The sequence below is a fragment of the Phyllobates terribilis genome, unplaced genomic scaffold, assembly GCF_046119375.1.
Source record: "Phyllobates terribilis strain yellow unplaced genomic scaffold, ASM4611937v1 Scaffold_4__5_contigs__length_816908805, whole genome shotgun sequence".
Lineage (NCBI taxonomy): Eukaryota > Metazoa > Chordata > Amphibia > Anura > Dendrobatidae > Phyllobates > Phyllobates terribilis.
Genome location: NW_027362764.1, coordinates 772698734 through 772722784, shown reverse-complemented (window position 1 = coordinate 772722784; position 24051 = coordinate 772698734). Strand labels below are relative to the sequence as shown.

At 45.6% G+C, this 24051-nt stretch overlaps 1 protein-coding gene across 2 annotated transcripts in view; it reads left to right on the top strand.

Annotated features, from left to right (window-relative positions):
- COL22A1 (collagen type XXII alpha 1 chain) overlaps nt 1-24051 on the top strand; it is a 519049-nt gene that overhangs the window by 260982 nt on the left and 234016 nt on the right. For both annotated transcript variants that reach the window (XM_073679923.1, XM_073679924.1), the window contains 2 exons: nt 15405-15458; nt 21944-21997. In XM_073679923.1, the coding sequence (XP_073536024.1) occupies nt 15405-15458; nt 21944-21997 (108 nt within the window). The remainder of the gene's footprint in view (nt 1-15404; nt 15459-21943; nt 21998-24051) is intronic.

The following is a 24051-nucleotide window of genomic DNA, read 5'->3' as shown; positions in this document are numbered from 1 at the left end:
GAGTCATTACACACAGAGGGATCTATTATATAGAGTCATTACACACAGAGTGATCTATTATATAGAGTCATTACACACAGAGCGATCTATTATATAGAGTCATTACACACAGAGCGATCTATTATATAAAGTCATTACACACAGAGGGATCTATTATATAGAGTCATTACACGCAGAGGGATCTATTATATAGAGTCATTACACACAGAGGGATCTATTCTATAGTCATTATACACAGAGGGATCTATTATATAGAGTCATTGCACACAGGGATCTATTATATAGAGTCATTACACACAGAGGGATCTATTATATAGAGTCATTACACACAGAGTGATCTATTATATAGAGTCATTACACACAGAGGGATCTATTATATAGAGTCATTACACACAGAGGGATCTACTATATAGAGTCATTACACACAGAGTGATCTATTATATAGAGTCATTACACACAGAGTGATCTATTATATAGAGTCATTACACACAGAGGGATCTATTATATAGAGTCATTACACACAGAGGGATCTACTATATAGAGTCATTACACACAGAGTGATCTATTATATAGAGTCATTACACAGAGAGATCTATTATATAGAGTCATTACACACAGAGGGATCTATTATATAGAGTCATTACACACAGAGGGATCTATTATATAGAGTCATTACACACAGAGCGATCTATTATAGAGTCATTACACACAGAGGGATCTATTATATAGAGTCATTACACACAGAGTGATCTATTATATAGAGACATTACACACAAAGGGATCTATTATATATAGTCATTACACACAGAGTGATCTATTATATAGACTCATTACACACAGAGGGATCTATTATATAGAGTCATTACACACAGAGGGATCTATTATATAGAGTCATTACACACAGAGCGATCTATTATATAGAGTCATTACACACAGAGGGATCTATTATATAGAGTCATTACACACAGAGTGATCTATTATATAGAGTAATTACACACAGAGGGATCTATTATATAGAGTCATTACACACAGAGTGATCTATTATATAGAGTCATTACACACAGAGGGATCTATTATATAGAGTCATTACACACAGAGGGTTCTACTATATAGAGTCATTACACACAGAGGGATCTATTATATTGAGTCATTACACGCAGAGGGATCTATTATATAGAGTCATTACACACAGAGGGATCTATTATATAGAGTCTTTACACACAGAGGGATCTATTATATAGAGTCATTACACACAGAGGGATCTATTATATAGAGTCATTACACACAGAGGGATCTATTATATAGATTCATTACAGACAGAGGGATCTATTATATAGAGTCATTACACACAGAGCGATCTATTATATAGAGTCATTACACACAGAGGGATCTATTATATAGAGTCTTTACACATAGAGGGATCTATTATATAGAGTCATTACACACAGAGGGATCTATTATATAGAGTCATTACACACAGAGTGATCTATTATATAGAGTCATTACACACAGAGGGATCTATTATATAGAGTCATTACACACAGAGGGATCTATTATATAGAGTCATTACATGCAGAGGGATCTATTTCACGTGTTATTTCTGTTAATGTTGATGATTATGGCTTACAGCCAATGAAAACACAAAAGTCATTATCTCAGTAAATTAGAATACTTTATAACAACAGCTTGAAAAATGTTTTTAAAATCCGAAATGTTATCCTACTGAAATGTCTGTTCAGTAAATGCCCTCAATACTTGGTCAGGGCTCCTTGTGCATCAGTTACTGCATCAATGCGGCAATGTGGCATGGAAGTGATCAGCCTGTGGCCCTGCTGAGGTGTTATGGAAGCCCAGGTGGCTTTGATAGCAGCCTTCAGCTCGTCTGCATTGTGGGGTCTGGTGTCCCTCATCTTCCTCTTGACAATACCCCATAGATTCTCTATAATAGATTCTCTATGGGGTTAAGGTCAGGCGAGTTTGCTGCCAATCAATCAGTGATACTGTTGTGTGTAAACCAGGTATTGTTACTTTTGGCAGTGTGGACAGGGGCCAAGTCCTGCTGGAGAATGACATTTCCATCTCCAAAAAGCTTGTCGGCAGAGGGAAGCATGAAGTGCTCTAAAATGTCCTGGTAGTCTTGATTAAACACAGTGGACCTACACCAGCAGATGACATGGCTCCCCAAACCATCACTGATTGTGGAAACTTCACACTAGACCTCCAGCAGCTTGGATTGTGGCCTCTCCACTCTTCCTCCAGGATCTGGGACCTTGATTTCCAAATGAAATGCAAAATTTACTTTGCATTTACTTAGTGTGTCAATGACTGCCTTCTGGACATCTGTCAAGTCAACAGTCTTCCACATGATTGTGGAGCCTACTGAAACAGACTAAGGGACCCTTTTAAATGCTTAGGAAGCCTTTGCAGGTGTTTTTTTTTATAATTATTCAAATTTACTGAGATAATGACTTTTGTGTTTTCATTGGCTGTAAGCCATAATTATCAACATTAACAGAAATAAACACTTAAAATAGATCACTCTGTTTGTGATGACTCTATATAATATATGAGTTTCACTTTTTGTATTAAAGGACTGAAATAAATTAACTTTTTGATGATATTATAATTTAGTGAGATGCACCTGTATCTTGTTGGAAGGTGAACCTTCATCCCAGTCTCAAATAACTGACAGACTGAAACAGGTTCTACTCAAGAATATCCCTGTATTTCACACCATCCATCTTCCCCTCGACTCAGACCATTTTCCCTGTTCCAGCTGCCAGAAAACAACTCTACAGCATGATGCTGCAACCACCATGTTTCACTGTGGGGATGGTATTCTTGGGATGATGAGATGTGTTGATTTGGCACCAGACATAGCGTTTACCTTGGTGACCAAAAAGTTCAATTTTGGTCTCATCTGACCGCAGCAGCTACTTCCATACATTTGGGGGTTCTTCCACAAGTCCTTTGGCAAACTCAAAATGAGGCTTACAATTTGTGTGTGTAAGTAAAGGTTTTTTTCTGGCTACTTTTCCATAAAGGCCACCTCTATGAAGTGTATGGCTTATTGTGGTCGTATGGACAGATGCTCTAGTCTCTGCTGGGGAACTCTGCAGCTCTTTCAGGGTTACTTTTGGTCTCTGTGCTGCCTCTCTTATTAATGCTCTCCTTGCCCGGTGTAGCGTCGGCGTCCCTGCCTCCTGCTAGGCAGGGACGCTGTTCCCCTCACCTCTCCGCTCCGTGCCCGGCGTCTTCCTCCCGCTCTGCTGGCAGCGCGTGCTCCTCCCCGGTCACTGTGCTTAGGGCGCGCGCGCTCCCCCTCTCTTAAAGGGGCCGCGCGCGCCGTCCTAAGGAGTCCCCGGCCAATGGCCGGAGGATCTCTCCATATATAAGGCACCTCCTCCAAAATGGAGGTGCCCGAGCAATGTTGTAGCACAGTTCATCACTCTGCTTCAGCCCTCAGGTCCCGTTTCCAGTTACCTGCCAGTTACCTGCCAGTTACCTGCCAGTTTCCTGTCTGATACCTGCCTGACTCGTGTCTATCTGCTGTTATTCCTGCGGTCCGACAGTCTGCCTACCAGCCCTGCCAGTCTGTCTATGGATCCGTCTGCCCGCTCACCTGGGAGCGCTCACCTGCTACCTGCCTGCTAGCCTACCTGGAGGCTCTGCCGTCACGTGCTGTGACCACCTGCCCGTCCAGTGACTCTTGCCCGCTCGCCTGGGAGCGCTCACCTGCTACCTGCCTGCTAGCCTACCTGGAGGCTCTGCCGTCACGTGCTGTGACCACCTGCCCGTCCAGAGACTCTTACCCGCTCACCTGGGAGCGTCCACCTGTTACCTGCCTGTTAGCCTACCTGGAGGCTCTGCTGTCACTTGCTGTGACCACCCGCTTGTCCAGAGACTCTCGCCCGCTCACCTGGGAGCGTCCACCTGCTACCTGCCTGCTTGCCTACCTGGAGGCTCAGCCGTCACTTGCTGTGACCACCCGCTTGTCCAGAGACTCTCGCCCGCTCACCTGGGAGCGTCCACCTGCTACCTGCCTGCTTGCCTACCTGGAGGCGCAGCCGTCACCTGCTGTGACCACCCGCTTGTCCAGAGACTCTCACCCGCTCACCTGGGAGCGTCCACCCGCTACCTGCCTGCTAGCCTACCTGGAGGCTTAGCCATCTCTTGCCGTGACCACCCGCCTGTCAAGAGACTGTTCCCGTCACTTGCCGTGACCTCCTGCCCTCTTACCCAGAGACTGTCCCCGTCACTTGCCGTGACCTCCTGCCCTCTTACCCAGAGACTGTCCCCGTCACTAGTCGTGACTGCCTGTCTGCCTTCCCTGGGTGTCACCCGCTTCCTTACAAGGACTGCCCCTTTGTATAGTTGCTCTGTGGTTCCACCTCCCAGACCCGTTACAGTTTGCTCGGGCCATGGAACCCGGCGGCACCCAAGCTCCCTCGCTCGCGGACCTATGTCATGAACTGTCCCGTCAGAGGTCCCAACAGGAGTCCATCCTGGGTCACCTGCGGAATGTCAACTCTCGCCTGGACACTCTGACTGCTCCACCAGCAACCACCGCTAGTGTCATGACTCGCAACCCGGCAGCGCCGCTGCCTACCAATACCATGGTATCCTGCCCCAGACCCCAGCTTTCTGCACCTCCTCGCTTCGGAGGCGACCCCGCTCAAGCTCGGGGCTTCATAAACCAGTGCACCCTGCACTTTGAACTCCTGTCCCACCAGTTTATCTCCGACCGGGCCAAAGTAGCCTTCATCATGTCCCATCTCACGGGGGAGGCACTGGCTTGGCTAAATCCTCTATGAGAGAGAGGAGACTCCCTGGTGTCCGACCTGCCAGCCTTTCTCACGGCTTTCCGGAAAGTCTTCGACGAACCAGGACGGAAGACCTCATCCGCATCATCTCTGCTACGCCTCCGTCAAGGAAACCTCACCGTGGGCCAATATGCCATATGGTTCCGTACCCTTGCTTCGGAGCTGGCCTGGGATAACGATTCCCTGGTGTCTGTCTTTTGGGAGGGTCTGTCCGGCCGTATTAAAGATGAGCTCGCTGGTCGGGACATTCCTACCACTCTCGACAACTTAATAACTCTTGCCACCCGGATTGACATCCGGTTCCAGGAGCGCGCTAAAGAGGTCATCCGTGAGAGGAGGTTTCCACTTCTATCCCCTACCTTTCAGAAACCCGTCTCTTCTCCCGCTACTCCCCAGGCGCACTCACCCGAGCCTATGCAGGTCGACCAGACCAAGATGGTCAAAACCCGTCAAGAGTTACGCCGAGCTGAGGGGAGCTGCTTCTACTGTGGCAGTAAGGAGCACCGGATCCGTACCTGCCTGGAGAGGTCGGGAAACGCCTGTGTCTAGGATCGCTCAGAGAGGTCGTCCTAGACAAGAATAAACCCTCTCCATCTATGATGCTGTCGGTCTCTATCATCTGCGGGGAGAACCGTTATTTTGAACTAGCCCAACTTGACTCTGGAGCTGCTGGGAATCTCATTTCTCAGTCCCTGGTAGAAAAATACCGCATTCCCACCAAACCTCTGGCTGTACCCTTATCTGTCGCTGCCGTGGATGGGGGCCTCTTACCACGTCCCATCCAACTCATCACCGAATCCATTACTCTGCAGGTGGGAATGCTGCACTCTGAGAGCATCTTCTTTCATGTTCTGCCTGGACTCTCTCACGCCCTCTTGCTAGGCCTACCTTGGCTTCAGAGACATGCACCCGTGATTGATTGGCAGACCGGAGAAGTCCTTCGCCGGGGACAGGACTGCCATAAGACTTGTTTAGTTCCCGTCCATCCTGTCCGTCCTTCTCCTACCCCAGCTAATCTACCTGGACTTCCGATTCCTTATTGGTCTTATGCGGACGTCTTTAATAAGAAGGAGGCAGAGACATTACCCCCTCATAGACCATACGACTGCCCAATCGACCTGTTGGGCGTATTTACCCGTTGTCCGCTGCTGAGACCCGGTCTATGTCTGAATATATTGAGGAGAATCTGGCCCGGGGATTTATCCGGAAATCTACCTCCCCGGCGGGAGCAGGCTTCTTCTTCGTTAAAAAGAAGGACGGCTCTCTCCGTCCCTGTATAGACTATAGAGGCCTTAACCAGATCACGGTGAAGAATAAATATCCCCTTCCACTCATTCCGGAATTATTTGACCGTCTGAGGGGGGCTAGAATCTTCACCAAGCTGGACCTCCGTGGGGCGTATAACCTGGTCCGTATCCGTCAGGGGGATGAATGGAAGACGGCATTCAACACCCGGGACGGCCACTATGAATATCTGGTAATGCCCTTTGGTCTCTGTAACGCTCCCGCCGTCTTTCAAGAGTTAGTCAATGACATCTTCCGGGACCTTCTCTACTCCTGCGTAGTGGTGTACCTGGACGACATCTTGGTCTTCTCTCCGGATCTCCAGACTCACCGGAGGGATGTTCGTCAGGTCCTGCTCAGGCTCAGGCAGAACCACCTCTACGCTAAATATGAGAAATGCCTCTTTGAGCAGACCTCGCTTCCGTTTTTGGGCTACATAATTTCTCAGACCGGCCTACGAATGGATCCTGAGAAACTGTCTGCCATCGAGAAGTGGCCTCGACCAGAGGGGTTGAAGGCTATTCAGCGGTTCCTGGGCTTCGCCAATTACTACCGCCTCTTCATACCGCACTTCTCTTCCCGGACTGCCCCAATCTCTGCGCTCACCCATAAGGGCACTAATCCCAGAGAATGGCCGCCCGAAGCAGAGGAAGCCTTTCTTTCCTTAAAACAGGCTTTCTCTTCCGCCCCGGTGCTGCATCGCCCGGACGGCAACAAGCAATTCTTTCTGGAAGTTGACGCCTCCTCCTCTGGAGCTGGAGCGGTACTTACCCAAAAATCGTCTTCCGGGAGAATGGTAACTTGCGGCTTCTTCTCCAAACTCTTCTCCTCTTCTGAGCGCAACTATTCTATAGGAGACCGAGAGTTATTGGCCATTAAGCTGGCATTGGAGGAGTGGCGTTACCTGCTCGAGGGGGCTCTTCACCCGGTAATAATTTACACAGACCACAAGAACTTGGCTTACCTCCAGAGTGCCCAGAGACTTAACCCGCGCCAAGCCCGGTGGTCCTTGTTGTTTGCTCGCTTTGATTTCGTTCATCATTTTCGCCCGCCTGACAAAAACATCAAAGCGGACGCCTTGTCCCGATCCTTCCTGGTGTCTGATCTTGAGGAGGAACCTAAACACATCATCGATCCCGCCAGAGTAATGCAGGTGGCCCCCGTGAGTCTAAATCGTCTCCCTCCCGGTAAGACGTTCGTAACGGTACCTGATCGGGAGTAGATCCTACACTGGGGTCACTCGTCTAAGCTAGCTGGCCATGCTGGTCAGAAAAAGACCCTCCAGCTTATTACCCGGCACTACTGGTGGCCTACCCTGCACAAGGACGTAATAGACTTTGTTTCTGCCTGTGTGTCCTGCGCCCGCAACAAGGTTCCGAGACACCTGCCAGCCGGTCGCCTCCTTCCTCTTCCAGTACCTGCTGCCCCCTGGCAGCATATAGCTATCGACTTCATAACAGATCTCCCTGTCTCTGCCGGTTGTACGGTCATTTGGGTGGTCGCTGACCGCTTTTCCAAAATGGCTCATTTCATTCCCCTGCCAGGCCTCCCATCTGCACCCGAGCTGGCTAAGGACTTTATCCGCCACATCTTCCGTCTTCATGGCCTGCCCCTCCACATCGTGTCGGATCGTGGGGTTCAGTTCACCTCACGCTTCTGGAGAGCCACATGTAAGCTGCTACACGTCACCCTGGACTTCTCCTCCGCTTACCACCCACAGTCCAATGGTCAAGTGGAGCGGATCAATCAGATCCTGACCAGTTACCTCCGGCACTTCGTTAATGCCCACTATTCGGACTGGGTGGATCTCCTACCATGGGCCGAATTCTCTTACAATAATCACGAGAGCGAATCTTCCTCCAAATCCCCGTTTTTTGTAGTCTTCGGTCAGCATCCTCGGATCCCATTTCCCGTCTTCACCTCGGTGGATAATCCGGCTGCGGAATCTCTCGTTAGCAAATTTTCCTCCATTTGGGAGAGTACCCGATCCGCACTCCTTCAGTCGTCCGAGCGGATGAAAAAACACGCTGACAAAAAACGCCTGGATCCTCCACAATTCCGTCCTGGAGATAAAGTCTGGCTCTCGTCCAAGTATGTCCGGCTCAAGGTTCCTTCCTACAAGTTAGGGCCTTGGTTCATCGGCCCACTGGAGGTTATCAATCAGATCAACCAGGTGGCCTATAAATTGAAACTCCCGGCCAACTTGCGGATCCCTAACTCCTTCCATGTATCTCTCCTCAAACCCGTGGTACTTAACTCTTTTTCCAAGTCTACAGGCACGCCTCCTGCTCCGGTTTCCGCTGAAAACGAATTTGAGGTAGAGAACATTCTGGCTACCAAAAGAGTAAGAGGAAAGACCTTTTTTCTAGTGGATTGGAAGGGGTTTGGTCCTGAGGAGAGAACGTGGGAGCCCCGGGAGAACATCCATGCCCCTCTCATCCTTGGTAAATTTCTGTCTGGCCTAAAAAAGGGGGGGCTTAAAGGTGGGGGTACTGTAGCGTCGGCGTCCCTGCCTCCTGCTAGGCAGGGACGCTGTTCCCCTCACCTCTCCGCTCCGTGCCCGGCGTCTTCCTCCCGCTCTGCTGGCAGCGCGTGCTCCTCCCCGGTCACTGTGCTTAGGGCGCGCGCGCTCCCCCTCTCTTAAAGGGGCCGCGCGCGCCGTCCAAAGGAGGCCCCGGCCAATGGCCGGAGGATCTCTCCATATATAAGGCACCTCCTCCAAAATGAAGGTGCCCAAGCAATGTTGTAGCACAGTTCATCACTCTGCTTCAGCCCTCAGGTCCCGTTTCCAGTTACCTGCCAGTTACCTGCCAGTTTCCTGTCTGATACCTGCCTGACTCGTGTCTATCTGCTGTTATTCCTGCGGTCCGACAGTCTGCCTACCAGCCCTGCCAGTCTGTCTATGGATCCGTCTGCCCGCTCACCTGGGAGCGCTCACCTGCTACCTGCCTGCTAGCCTACCTGGAGGCTCTGCCGTCACGTGCTGTGACCACCTGCCCGTCCAGTGACTCTTGCCCGCTCGCCTGGGAGCGCTCACCTGCTACTTTCCTGCTAGCCTACCTGGAGGCTCTGCCGTCACATGCTGTGACCACCTGCCCGTCCAGAGACTCTTACCCGCTCACCTGGGAGCGTCCACCTGTTACCTGCCTATTAGCCTACCTGGAGGCTCTGCCGTCACTTGCTGTGACCACCCGCATGTCCAGAGACTCTCGCCCGCTCACCTGGGAGCGTCCACCTGCTACCTGCCTGCTTGCCTACCTGGAGGCTCAGCCATCACTTGCTGTGACCACCCGCTTGTCCAGAGACTCTCGCCCGCTCACCTGGGAGCGTCCACCTGCTACCTGCCTGCTTGCCTACCTGGAGGCGCAGCCGTCACCTGCTGTGACCACCCGCTTGTCCAGAGACTCTCGCCCGCTCACCTGGGAGCGTCCACCCGCTACCTGCCTGCTAGCCTACCTGGAGGCTTAGCCATCTCTTGCCGTGACCACCCGCCTGTCAAGAGACTGTTCCCGTCACTTGCCGTGACCTCCTGCCCTCTTACCCAGAGACTGTCCCCGTCACTAGTCGTGACTGCCTGCCTGCCTTCCCTGGGTGTCACCCGCTTCCTTACAAGGACTGCCCCTTTGTATAGTTGCTCTGTGGTTCCACCTCCCAGACCTGAGCTGAGCGTTTTGGTGAGTGCCCTCTCTTGGTAAGTTTGTTGTGGTACCATGTTCTTTTCATGTGATGATAATGGATTTCATGGTTTCCGGGGGATCATCAGAGATTGGGATATTTTTTTATAACCCAACCCTGACTTGTACTTCTCAACAACTTTGGCCCTGAATTGTTTGGCGATCTCCTTGGTCTGCATGGGGTTGTTTGGAGATCTGCTTGGTCTTCATGGTGTTGTTTGGAGATTTCCTTGGTCTTCACGGTGTTGTTTGGAGATCTCCTTGGCCTTCATGGTGTTGTTTGGAGATCCCCTTGGTCTTCATGGTGTTGTTTGGAAATCTCCTTGGTCTTCATGGTGTTGTTTAGAGATCTCCTTGGTCTACATGGTGTTGTTTGGAGATCTCCTTGGTATGCACTGCGTTGTTTGGAGATCTCCTTGGACTTCCTTGTGTTTGGAGATCTCCTTGGTCTTCATGGTACTGTTTGCTTAGTGGTGCCACTTGCTTACTGGTGTTGCAGCCTCTGTGGCCTTTAAGAAAAGGTAAAGTGTATATACTGACAGACCACATGACACTTAGATTGCACACAGGTGGATGTCCTGTCAATAAGTGGATGACTTATGATGGGAATTGCTTCCATCAGAAATTTATAGGGACTTCACTTCTAAAGGGGTGAATACATATGCACAAGCCAATTTTTAGTTATTTGATCCCATAAATTTAATTTATGCCCATATTTTTCTCACTTCACCAGCTTAGACTATCTAGTGCTGATGCATCACGCACAAATCGGATTGCAAAAATATTTAAACTCAGGTTGTAATGTAACAAAATAGGTAAAAATCCAAAGGAGTGAATACTTTCGCAAGCCTCTGTATATAGACTATAGCTGTCAATATCCTCTGTACACTATAGTTGGCAGGACTGTATTCATACTTTTAGTAGCTACTCCTGCATTCACACTAAGGTATTACTGTAGCACACTCTGGCCGGCACTATTGTATTCACACCCCGCCGAGTACCAATGTGTGTATCCATCATCATCTCGCAGTGCCACGCATGGATTCCATTTCTTTCCATGTAATTCCCAGACAGTTACATATGACACCTTCATTAATGTCTTGTATCACCTGAGCCGCAGTAAAAATATCTTTACTAATTAAGACTCGCGGTTATTATGTCAAGTCGTCTTCACCGAGCGTCCTGCGCTCAACAGATCAGACAAATGAATTTCAATACAGCTGCTTAAGTGTAAACTGGAGGCAGCCTCTCGTCTTGGAAGTTGTTGTAGTCATTACTTTTCCTACAAGTTTTCTACACATTAAATGATATTTTCGCTGCGGCAGAGACGGGCTGATGTTGACGGCTGGTAATGAGGCTTACCGCTTCATTCAGCCCTCATCTGCTTTTTGGCACTGCAGTAATGAATGTCGTTACAGGATATATTACCGGCCTCCTAACGAGGATTCTTAGCACATAATTGTGCCCCATCTGTACGTTACAAGGAGGCGGGCGACGGTTTAAGAACCGCTGTTTGTATCTATGTTCTAATTGAATTTTCATTACCGCAGAAGCCAACAGATTAGAAGAATAGACCTAATGCTGACATAACATTACGATTATGCTATGCCATCCAGGGGATCCGTCATTTCTATTTTGTGAAAAATATGTTCATAGAAAGGCTTTCATGTATCTGGGGGGGTTTAAATAAGAAGGAGACTCTCAACAATCCTTCCAGACAAACAAGGACAGATCCAGGTACTGACATGCCAATGGGACCGCCAGCTGTAAAAGCTAGGAAAGAGGGATATGTATTGTGGTGCCCACACAGAAATAGTGACCCTAAAAAAGCCCCTTAGTATTTCCACACAGTATAATACCCATCTCATGGCCTCCACACGGTATGGCACTCTCACAATTCACCTCAACACAGTATAACGCCCATATAGTGCCCCTGCACACAGCACAATGACCTCTAAATGCATCCCCATACAGTATGGTATCCTAACAGTACAGTCCACCCACATACAGTATGATGCACCCATATTGCATCCTCTCCACACACAGTAGGATGTCCCCACAGTGCATTCCCCCCGCTCAGGATGATGACCCCATGGTACATTCCCCCCACACATAGTATGATGTCCCCACAGTATGTTCCCCCCACATACACAGTATAATGCACCCATAGTAGATTCCCCCATACAAAATATTATGTCCCCACAATATATTCCCCCCACATAGTATGATGTCCCAAAAGTACAATCCCCTCACAAACAATATTATGCCCCCACAATTCCTTTGACACACAGTAAGATGTCCCCACATTACATTCCCCCCACACACAGTATGATGTCCCCATAGTACATTCCCCCACACACAGTGTTATGTCCACATATTACATTCCCCCACAAACAGTATGATGTTTCTACAGTACATTTCCTCACATACAGCATGATGCCCCCATATTACATTCCCCCACACAATATTTTGTCCCCAAAGTACATTCCCTCACACACAGTATTATGTCCCCACATTAAATTCCCCCCACACAGTATGATGTACCCAGAGTACACCCCCACACAGTATGATGTCCCCACAGTACATTCCCCCCACACACAGTATGATGCCCCCACAGTACATTCCCCCCCACACACAGTATGATGCCCCCACAGTACATTCCACCACACACAGTATGATGCCCCCACAGTACATTCCCCCACACACAGTATGATGTCCGCACAGTACATTCCCCCCCACACAGTATGATGCCCCCACAGTACATTCCCCCCAAGCACAATATTATGTCCCCAAAGTACATTTCCCCAAACACAGTATAATGTCTCTACAGTACATTTCCCCACACACAGTATGATGACCCCCACAGTACATTCCCCCCACACACAGTATGATGTCTCTACAGTACATTTCCCCACACACAGTATGATGTCCCCACAGTACATTCCCCCACACACAGTATGATGTCCCCACAGTACATTCCCCCCCACACAGTATGATGTCTCCACAGTACATTCCCCCCACACACAGTATGATGTCTCTACAGTACATTCCCCCCAAACACAATATTATGTCCCCAAAGTACATTTCCCCACACACAGTATGATGTCTCTACAGTACATTCCCCCCACACACAGTATGATGCCCACACAGTACATTCCCCCCAAACACAATATTATGTCCCCAAAGTACATTTCCCCACAGACAGTATGATGTCTCTACAGTACATTTCCCCACACACAGTATGATGTCCCCACAGTACATTCCCCCCACACACAGTATGATGCCTCCGCAGTACATTCCTCCCCACACACAGTATGATGTCCCCACAGTACATTCCCCCACACACAGTATGATGTCCCCACAGTACATCCCCCCACACAGTATGATGCCCCACAGTACATTCCCCCACACACACACAGTATGATGTCCCCACAGTACATTCCCCCCCACACAGTATGATGCCCCCACAGTACATTCCCCCACACACAGTATGATGACCCCACAGTACATTCCCCCACACACAGTATGATGCCCCCACAGTACATTTCCCCACACACAGTATGATGTCCCCACAGTACATTCCCCCCCACACAGTATGATGCCCCCACAGTACATTCCCCCACACACACACAGTATGATGTCCCCACAGTACATTTCCCTACACACAGTATGATGGCCCTACAGTACATTCCTCCCCACACACAGTATGATGTCCCCACAGTACATTTCCCCACACACAGTATGATGTCTCCACAGTACATTCCCCCCACACACAGTATGATGTCCCCACAGTACATTCCCCCCCACACACAGTATGATGTCCCCACAGTACATTCCTCCCCACACACAGTATGATGTCCCCACAGTACATTCCCCCCCACACAGTGTGATGTCTCTATAGTACATTTCCCCACACACAGTATGATGTCCCCACAGTACATTCCCCCCACACACAGTATGATGTCCCCACAGTACATTTCCCCACACACAGTATGATGTCCCCACAGTACATTCCTCCCCACACACAGTATGATGTCCCCACAGTACATTTCCCCACACACATTATGATGGCCCTACAGTACATTCCCTCCACACACAGTATAATGTCCCCACAGTACATTCCTCCACACACAGTATGATGTCCCCACAGTACATTCCCCCCACACACAGTATGATGCCCCCACAGTACATTCCCCCACACAGTATGATGCCTCCCCAGTACATTTCCCCACACACAGTATGATGTCCCCACAGTACATTCCCCCACACACAGTATGATGTCCCCACAGTACATTCCCCCCCACACAGTATGATGTCCCCACAGTACATTCCCCCCCCACACACACAGTATGGTGACCCCACAGTACACCCCCCCACACACAGTATGATGCCCCCACAGTACATTCCCCCACACAGTATGATGTCCCCACAGTACATTCCCCCCACACAGTATGATGTCCTCACAGTACATCCCCCCCACACACAGTATGATGTCCTCACAGTACATTCCCCCACACACAGTATGATGCCCCCATACTACATTCCCCCACACAGTATGATGCCCCCACAGTACATTCCCCCACACAGTATGATGTCCCCACAGTACATTCCTCCAACACACAGTATGGTGTCCTCACAGTACATCCCCCCCCACACACAGTATGATGTCCTCACAGTACATTCCCCCACACACAGTATGATGCCCCCACAGTACATTCCCCCACACAGTATGATGTCCCCACAGTACATTCCTCCGACACACAGTATGATGCCTCCCCAGTACATTTCCCCACACACAGTATGATGTCCTCACAGTACATCCCCCCACACACAGTATGATGTCCCCACAGTACATTCCCTCCACACACAGTATAATGTCCCCACAGTACATTCCCTCCACACACAGTATGATGCCCCCACAGTACATTCCCCCCCACACAGTATGATGTCCCCACAGTACATTCCCTCCCCACACACAGTATGATGCCCCCACAGTACATTCCCCCACACACAGTATGATGCCCCCACAGTACATCCCCTCACACACAGTATTATGTCCCCACAGTACATTTCCCCACACACAGTATGATGCCCCCACATTCTTAAATGTCCAATTATATTTCAGACGATTGGGAGGTGTATTTACTGTACATGAAATAGCCAATAGAGGGGTCACTTATTTTTGTGCCAAATACATTTTTTTTTTAGTTAGAAATGTGCCTTCTTTTACTTTTAATTGTATTTTTTAAAGGCTAATATTACTTATTTGAAAATTCTATACATTCTCACAACCTCCATAAGTCTGCAGTTCACATCGTAACCACTGGGTGGACACAGAAACATTTTAGAACCATCTCCTGACAGAGTGTTGCAAAATCGAATGTCCTCTAATGGCCAAGCAACAAAGTAAACACAAATGTACCCACCACCATCTTCTCTTTTTAGGGTGACTTATGGACTTCTTCACAAAAATAAGGGTATTTTTAAATGTACACTGGATCACCTTGAGAATTAGCTACTCTGTTGGCTGTCACCTCTTCACAGACTTTAGAACCTATTTAGGAGGAATTTTTCACTGCTTACTTTACAGTTTTACAGGTCAAGCTCTATTATTTTTTTACAGGGTGATAAAGGAGAGGGCGGTTTACCAGGTGTGGATGGCGAGCTGGGGCCGGAGGTGAGTAAAGAGCTACCAGGAAGATTATATACAGTAGGTGTCAGCATAATGACAGAAATATGCACGTACATAGAAATCTTTCATTCCTCTGAGAGTCCTCCGTGGTTGATACCTTTTAATGGTATCAGAACTGTGGGGTCATCACAACCCTGGACCAGACCTCAGTCACCGGACAATAAAAATTTCACACTCCTTATCTATGAACTGCTCCAATATTTACAGCCAGAACTGTTCATCTCTCCCATAGTAATAGCTCTGCTTTACGTCACCTGTCTCATCTATTGTATTATCTCTGCGTCATATTGTGTATAAATATGTAACTCTTCAGATTTTGGGTTATACTACCCTGATGATGAGACCTGAGTAGTCTCAAAAGCTTGCAACTTGTTACTATCTTTTCAGTTAGCCATTAAAAGGTATCAACCACCGAGGACTCTCAAATCTTAATATATTTCTATCTACTGGTTAATACTGTACAAAGAAACACTACCGTTCAAACTTTGGGGTCACAAAGACAATTTTCTGTTTTCCATGAAAACTCATACTTATATTTATCAAATTAGTTGCAAACTGAATAGAAAATATAGTCCAGACATTGACAAGGTTAGAAATAATGATTTTTATTTGAAAGAATAATTCTCTCCTTCACACTTTGCTTTGGTCACAGAATGCTCCTTTGCAGCAATTCCAGCATTGCAGACCTTTGGCTTCTAGCTGTTAATTTGCTGAGGTCATCTAGAGAAACTCCCCCCATGCTTCCCTCCCACAAGTTGATGGGCACTTTTTACGTACCATACGGTTAAGCTGCTCCCACAACAGCCCAATGGGGTTGAGATCTGGTGACTGCGCTGGCCCCTCCATTACAGATAGGATACCAGCTGCCTGCTTCTTCCCTAAATAGTTGATGCATAATTTGGAGGTATGCTTTGGGTCATTGTCCTGTTGTAGGATGAAATTGGTTCCAATCAAGCGCTGTCCACAGGGTATGGCATGGCATTGCAAAATGGAGTGATAGCCTTCCTTATTCAAAATCCCATTTACCTTGTACAAATCTCCCACTTTACCAGCACCAAAGCAACCCCAGACCATCACATTACCTCCACCATGCTTGACAGATGGCGTCATGCACTCTACCAGCATCTTTTCTGTTGTTCTGCGTCTCACAAATGTTCTTCTGTGTGATCCAAACACCTCAAACTTTGATTCGTCTGTCCATAAAACTTTTTTCCAATCTTCCTCTGTCCAATGCCTGTGTTCTTTTGCCCATATTAATATTTTCCTTTTATTAGCCAGTCTCAGATATGGCTTTTTCTTTGCCACTTTGCCCTGAAGGCCAGCATCCCGGAGTCGCCTCTTCACTGTAGACGTTGACACTGGCGTTTTGCGTGTACTATTTAATGAAGCTGCCAGTTGAGGAGCTGTGAGGCGTCGATTTCTCAAACTAGAGACTCAAATGTCCTTGTCTTGTTGCTCAGTTGTGCAGCGCGGCCTCCCACTTCTCTTTCTACTCTGGTTAGAGCCTGTTTGTGCTCTCCTCTGAAGGGAGTAGTACACACCGTTGTAGGAAATCTTCAGTTTATTGGCAATTTCTCGCATGGAATAGCCTTCATTTCTAAGAACAAGAATAGACTGTCGAGTTTCACATGAAAGTTATCTTTTTCTGGCCATTTTGAGAGTTTCATAAAACAAACAAACAAATGTAATGCTCCAGATTCTCAACTAGCTCAAAGGAAAGTCAATTTTATAGCTTCTCAAATCAGCCAAACCGTTTTCAGCTGGGCTAACATATTTGTGCAAGGGTTTTCTAGGGTTTTCTAAACATCCATTAGCTTCTTACACAGTTAGCAAACACAATGTACCATTAAAACACTGGAGTGGTGGTTGTTGGAAATGGGCCTCTATGCACCTATGTAGATATTGCAATAAAAACAAGACGTTTGCAGCTAGAATAGTCATTTACCACATTAACAATGTATAGAGTGTATTTCTGATTCATTTAATGTTAGCTTCATTGAAAAAAAAATTGCTTTTCTTTCAAAAATAATGAAATTTCTAAATGACCCCAAACTTTTGAACGGTAGTGTATATATTTTCCCTGTATCATTCCCCTGAAAAATTGTTGTAAAGTTTGGTGAATAGAAGACAGGGAGGAGGGAAGGAGGGGTATGCTGCTGCATGCCCAGAGAGGGAGCGGAGCAAATATGGATAGACATCAGACAGCTGAGCACATTATCATCCGACCAGTATGAGCTCATTATGAGCACGGTGTTAGAGAAAAAAAAAGCATTGGAAAAAGACTGGAATAGTTTGGTCGGAACACTTTCAAGTCCTTCTCACAGAGCAACTCTTGTACTTGAGCTCCCTCTAGTGTTAAAATATGACAATGACATTGTTTTACAATTTCTTCATAAATTAAAAAGTTTTGCTGTTTTTCTCCCTGTACAGATTCTATATATTTATGTAAACTTGATGAAATCGTAATATATATATATATATATATAAATCTTAATATATGATATTAATTTTCATGACTTCGGTTACAGTATGTAAATCTGCAATTACAAGCAAGCAGTGGTGGAAAAAGTCTCACCTTACAGAGCAATAGATCATTATTGAAACCCAGGGAAAAACATTCTGTTGCTGTTGCATTTAATCCCTTACCCCACCATGATGTATATATACATTATTGAGCTGGTGCAGGTATACAGAGCGGGCTCAGGAGCTGAGCCCGCTCCACACAGGGCAGATGCCCGTTGCATTATACAGCCAGCACCTACCTATAACTGCAGCAACCTGAGCTAGCTCCGTCCCATAATAAATAAATACAAAATAAGAAAAACATAAGCATAGTTTCTGTAAAAAACATGAAATATTTAACCCATAAAGAAAAAAAATCAATACATATAAATAGTTTTTTTTTTATGTCTCTTCATCTTCTCCCAAAAAGCTGTAGAAAATGTTAAATTAATAAAAAAAAAAAAACACAACTCCATTGATGTTAAAATAAATACAGGTCTCAGAAAATGGCGAAACAAAACAATTTTTTTTTTTGCTAAGTTGAGAATTTGGTACAGCCATGATCGAAGGTTTACAGGACATTATTACTGCACAATGAATGCCGTAAAAATAAAATTAAAAAAACAATTTGGAGGAAGGATAAAAGGGGAAAAAAACGACCATGCAGCCCTTATGGAATCCATAGTGAAAGAATGCAATGAACTGCGTCAGTTAGTCTTAGCATTTGCTTATATTCACCACTAGGGGGAGCTGTAATCCTTTACAGGATTTGAAAAACGTGGCTACGTTCTTCCAAAAACAGTGCCGCAACTGTACATGGCATGTGTCCAGTTGTCCAGATTAGCTTGATTATAGTAAAGGATGCTGAGCTGCAATATACCACATACGCCCTGTGGACAAGAGTGGTGCTGTTTTTTTTAAGGAAGCAGCTTTATTTTTCTAACACTGTGCAGCCCTTTATGTCCAATCCTAGTTGTATAAACTTTTATGCAGTATGCTCCCCCTAGAAGTGGGCTGCATAGAATGGATAATAAGTAAGTGTCTGCAGTGATGCTCCCCCTAGTGGTGGGCTACATAGAATGGATAATAAGTAAGTGTCTGCAGTGATGGTCCCCCAGTGGTGAGCTACATAGAATGGATAATAAGTAAGTGTCTGCAGTGATGCTCCCCCTAGTGGTGGGCTACATAGAATGGATAATAAGTAAGTGTCTGCAGTGATGCTCCTCCAGTGGTGGGCTGCATAGAATGGATAATAAGAAAGTGTCTGCAGTGATGCTCCCCCTAGAAGTGGGCTGCATAGAATGGATAATAAGTAAGTGTCTGCAGTGATGCTTCCCCTAGTGGTGAGCTACATAGAATGGATAATAAGCAAGTGTCTGCAGTGATGCTTCCCCTAGTGGTGAGCTACATGGAATGGATAATAAGCAAGTGTCTGCAGTGATGCTCCTCCAGTGGTGGGCTACATAGAATGGATAATAAGTGTCTGCAGTGATGCTCCCCCTAGAAGTGGGCTGCATAGAATTGATAATAAGCAAGTGTCTGCAGTGATGCTCTCCCTAGTGATGGACTACATAGAATGGATAATAAATAAGTGTCTGCAGTGATGCTTCCCCTAGTGGTGAGCTACATAGAATTGATAATAAGCAAGTGTCTGCAGTGATGCTCCTCGAGTGGTGGGCTGCATAGAATGGATAATAAGTAAGTGTCTGCAGTGATGCTTCCCCTAGTGGTGAGCTACATAGAATTGATAATAAGCAAGTGTCTGCAGTGATGCTCCTCGAGTGGTGGGCTACATAGAATGGATAATAAGTAAGTGTCTGCAGTAATACTCCCCCTAGAAGTGGGCTGCATAGAATGGATAATAAGTAAGTGTCTGCAGTGATGATCCCCCAGTGGTGGGCTACATAGAATGGATAATAAGCAAGTGTCTGCAGTGATGCTTCCCCTAGTGGTGAGCTACTTAGAATGGATAATAAGCAAGTGTCTGCAGTGATGCTCCTCCAGTGGTGGGCTACATAGAATGGATAATAAGTAAGTATCTGCAGTGATGCTCCCCCTAGAAGTGGGCTGCATAGAATTGATAATAAGCTAGTGTCTGCAGTGATGCTCTCCCTAGTGATGGGCTACATAGAATGGATAATAAATAAGTGTCTGCAGTGATGCTTCCCCTAGTGGTGAGCTCCATAGAATTGATAATAAGCAAGTGTCTGCAGTGATGCTCCTCCAGTGGTGGGCTACATAGAATGGATAATAAGTAAGTGTCTGCAGTGATGCTCCCCCTAGAAGTGGGCTACATAGAATGGATAATAAGTAAGTGTCTGCAGTGATGGTCCCCCAGTGGTGGGCTACATAGAATGGATAATAAGTGTCTGCAGTGATGCTTCCCCTAGTGGTGAGCTACTTAGAATGGATAATAAGCAAGTGTCTGCAGTGATGCTCCTCCAGTGGTGGGCTACATAGAATGGATAATAAGTTAGTGTCTGCAGTGATGCTCCTCCTAGAAGTGGGCTACATAGAATGGATAATAAATAAGTGTCTGCAGTGATGCTTCCCCTAGTGGTGAGCTCCATAGAATGGATAATAAGTGTCTGCAGTGATGCTTCCCCTAGTGGTGGGCTACATAGAATGGATAATAAGTTAGTGTCTGCAGTGATGCTCCTCCTAGAAGTGGGCTACATAGAATGGATAATAAGTAAGTGTCTGCAGTGATGGTCCCCCAGTGGTGGGCTACATAGAATGGATAATAAGTGTCTGCAGTGATGCTTCCCCTAGTGGTGAGCTACTTAGAATGGATAATAAGCAAGTGTCTGCAGTGATGCTCCTCCAGTGGTGGGCTACATAGAATGGATAATAAGTTAGTGTCTGCAGTGATGCTCCTCCTAGAAGTGGGCTACATAGAATGGATAATAAGTAAGTGCCTGCAGTGATGCTCTCCCAGTGATGGGCTACATAGAATGGATGATAAGCAAGTGTCTGCAGTGATGCTCTTCCTACTGGTGGGCTACATATAATGGATAATAAGCAAGTGTCTGCAGTGATGCTCCTCCAGTGGTGGGCTGCATAGAATTGATAATAAGCAAGTGTCTGCAGTGATGCTTCCCCTAGTGGTGAGCTACATAGAATTGATAATAAGCAAGTGTCTGCAGTGATGCTCCTCCAGTGGTGGGCTACATAGAATGGATGATAAGCAAGTGTCTGCAGTGATGCTCCCCTAGTGGTGAGCTACATAGAATGGATAATAAGCGAGTGTCTGCAGTGATGCTCCTCCTAGTGGTGGGCTACATATAATGGATAATAAGCAAGTGTCTGCAGTGATGCTCCTCCAGTGGTGGGCTACATAGAATGGATAATGAGTAAGTGTCTGCAGTGATGCTCCTCCAGTGGTGAGCTACATAGAATGGATAATGAGTAAGTGTCTGCAGTGATGCTCCTCCAGTGGTGGGCTACATAGAATGGATAATAAGCGAGTGTCTGCAGTGATGCTCCCCCTAGTGGTGTGCTACATAGAATGGATAATAAGTAAGTGTCTGCAGTGATGCTCCCCCTAGTGGTGAGCTACATATAATGGATAATAAGCAAGTGTCTGCAGTGATGCTCCTCCAGTGGTGGGCTACATAGAATGGATAATGAGTAAGTGTCTGCAGTGATGCTCCTCCAGTGGTGGGCTACATAGAATGGATAATAAGCGAGTGTCTGCAGTGATGCTCCCCCTAGTGGTGTGCTACATAGAATGGATAATAAGTAAGTGTCTGCAGTGATGCTCCCCCTAGTGGTGAGCTACATAGAATGGATAATAAGTAAGTGTCTGCCGTGATGCTCCCCCTAGTGGTGAGCTACATATAATGGATAATAAGCAAGTGTCTGCAGTGATGCTCCTCCATGTGATGCTGCTGATTTTATGACTTTTGTCCTTAATATAACATAATTCTAGTCTGTAACAATGTGACCTACACCAACCTTTATTTTAGGGGCCGCCAGGACCACCAGGACCTGGTGGATCTTTAGGACCTCCAGGCATCCAGGTAAGTAGACACTTAGCTTACATCATTGTCTAATCATTACCTTGTTTGAGTGGGAAGGAAATGAAAAGCTCCTTCAAAACGTCCTCAGAGCAGAAGTTTCCTGAGGCGGTATCTGCTTGAAAACTCATTATTTTTGAACTCCTAAAAAAAACAAAAAACCTCAGTGTGAACATAGGCTTAAGAACGTATGGATAATGCTTTATATTGTTTTCTATGGGAACTACACTTTGCTGTTTGTGTCAGAACTTTTCTGAGCGTTTTTTTTTTTTTTTTTTTTTTTTACTTCCGGAAGTGGTTTAAAACAGCCTGGTGTAAAAAATAAAAGTGCAGGTCCTAATAGAATCTGCTCCAAATGAAACATTGTTCAATCAAAAGACGCTTCTGGGAAAAAAAAAAGAAAAAACTTTCCAAAACAATTTACAACTTCTCCAAGAAAAACTTCATAAAAACAACTCTTCTAAAAACTCTCCGAAAAAGAAGTCCTAAAGCATTTTCTGGTTAAAAAAAAAAAGTTTAAAAAAACTTCAATATGAACACAGACTTGGGGTATGGAGCTTCCCCACTATTCCCTAACATAGAGGCTAGGGAAAAGATTAAAAAAAAGTCACATGGTGACATCATGATAACCTATGACATCACAGCTGATGACATCCCGACAGATGAAATGCAGAATATACGTTGTACCGCCGAAGATGTCTGACTCTGTTCTATACAGAAAGCGACAATGAAGAGAAAAGGATGAAAATTCACTTTGTATATTTTTAATTATCTTTCTATTTGAATGATAATTAGAATTATCTCTTTGATTAGTTCATTTGGCAAAGAAACACGGAACGACCTGGACGTCATCCAGCAAATGATCAGTTGTTATTCAAAGTATTTACATTAATTTGGGAATCAATACAGCGATTATCTGAGCTCACGTTCTGTATCACGTAACAAGGCTGTCATTATAATGATAATTATCAACGTGCACCAAGAAAAGTCATCTATGTTCAGTCTAACTTTATGTGACTTATTGCAGACTACTATTATCTTATCCCCTATGTATAACAATGCAACTACTATAATACTGCCCCTATGTGCAAGAATATAACTACTATAATACTGCCCCCTATGTACAAGAATATAACTACTATAATACTGCTCCCTATATACAAGAATATAACTACTATAATACTGCCCCCTATGTACAAGAATATAACTACTATAATACTGCCCCTATGTACAAGAATATAACTACTATAATACTGCCCCTATGTACAAGAATATAATTACTATAATACTGCCCCCTATGTACAAGAATATAACTACTATAATACTGCTCCTCATGTACAAGAATATAACTACTATAATACTGCCCCCTATGTACAAGAATATAACTATTATAATACTGCCCCTGGGTACAAGAATATAACTACTATAATACTGCCCCTGGGTACAAGAATATAACTACTATAATACTGCCCCTATGTACAAGAATATAACTACTATAATACTGCCTCTATGTACAAGAATATAACTACTATAATACTGCCTCCTATGTACAAGAATATAACTACTATAATACTGCCTCCTATGTACAAGAATATAACTACTATAATACTACCACCTATGTACAAGAATAGAACTACTATAATACTACTCCTATGTACAAGAATATAACTACTATAATACTGCCCCTATGTGCAAGAATATAACTACTATAATACTGCCCCTATGTACAAGAATATAACTGCTATAATACTGCCCCCTATGTACAAGAATATAACTACTATAATACTGCCCCTATGTACAAGAATATAACTGCTATAATACTGCCCCCTATGTACAAGAATATAACTACTATAATACTGCCCCTATGTACAAGAATATAACTGCTATAATACTGCTCCTATATACAAGAATATAACTACTATAATACTGCTCCTATGTACAAGAATATAACTACTATAATACTGCCTCTATGTACAAGAATATAACTACTATAATACTGCCCCTATGTACAGGAATATAACTACTATAATACTGCCCCTATGTACAAGAATATAACT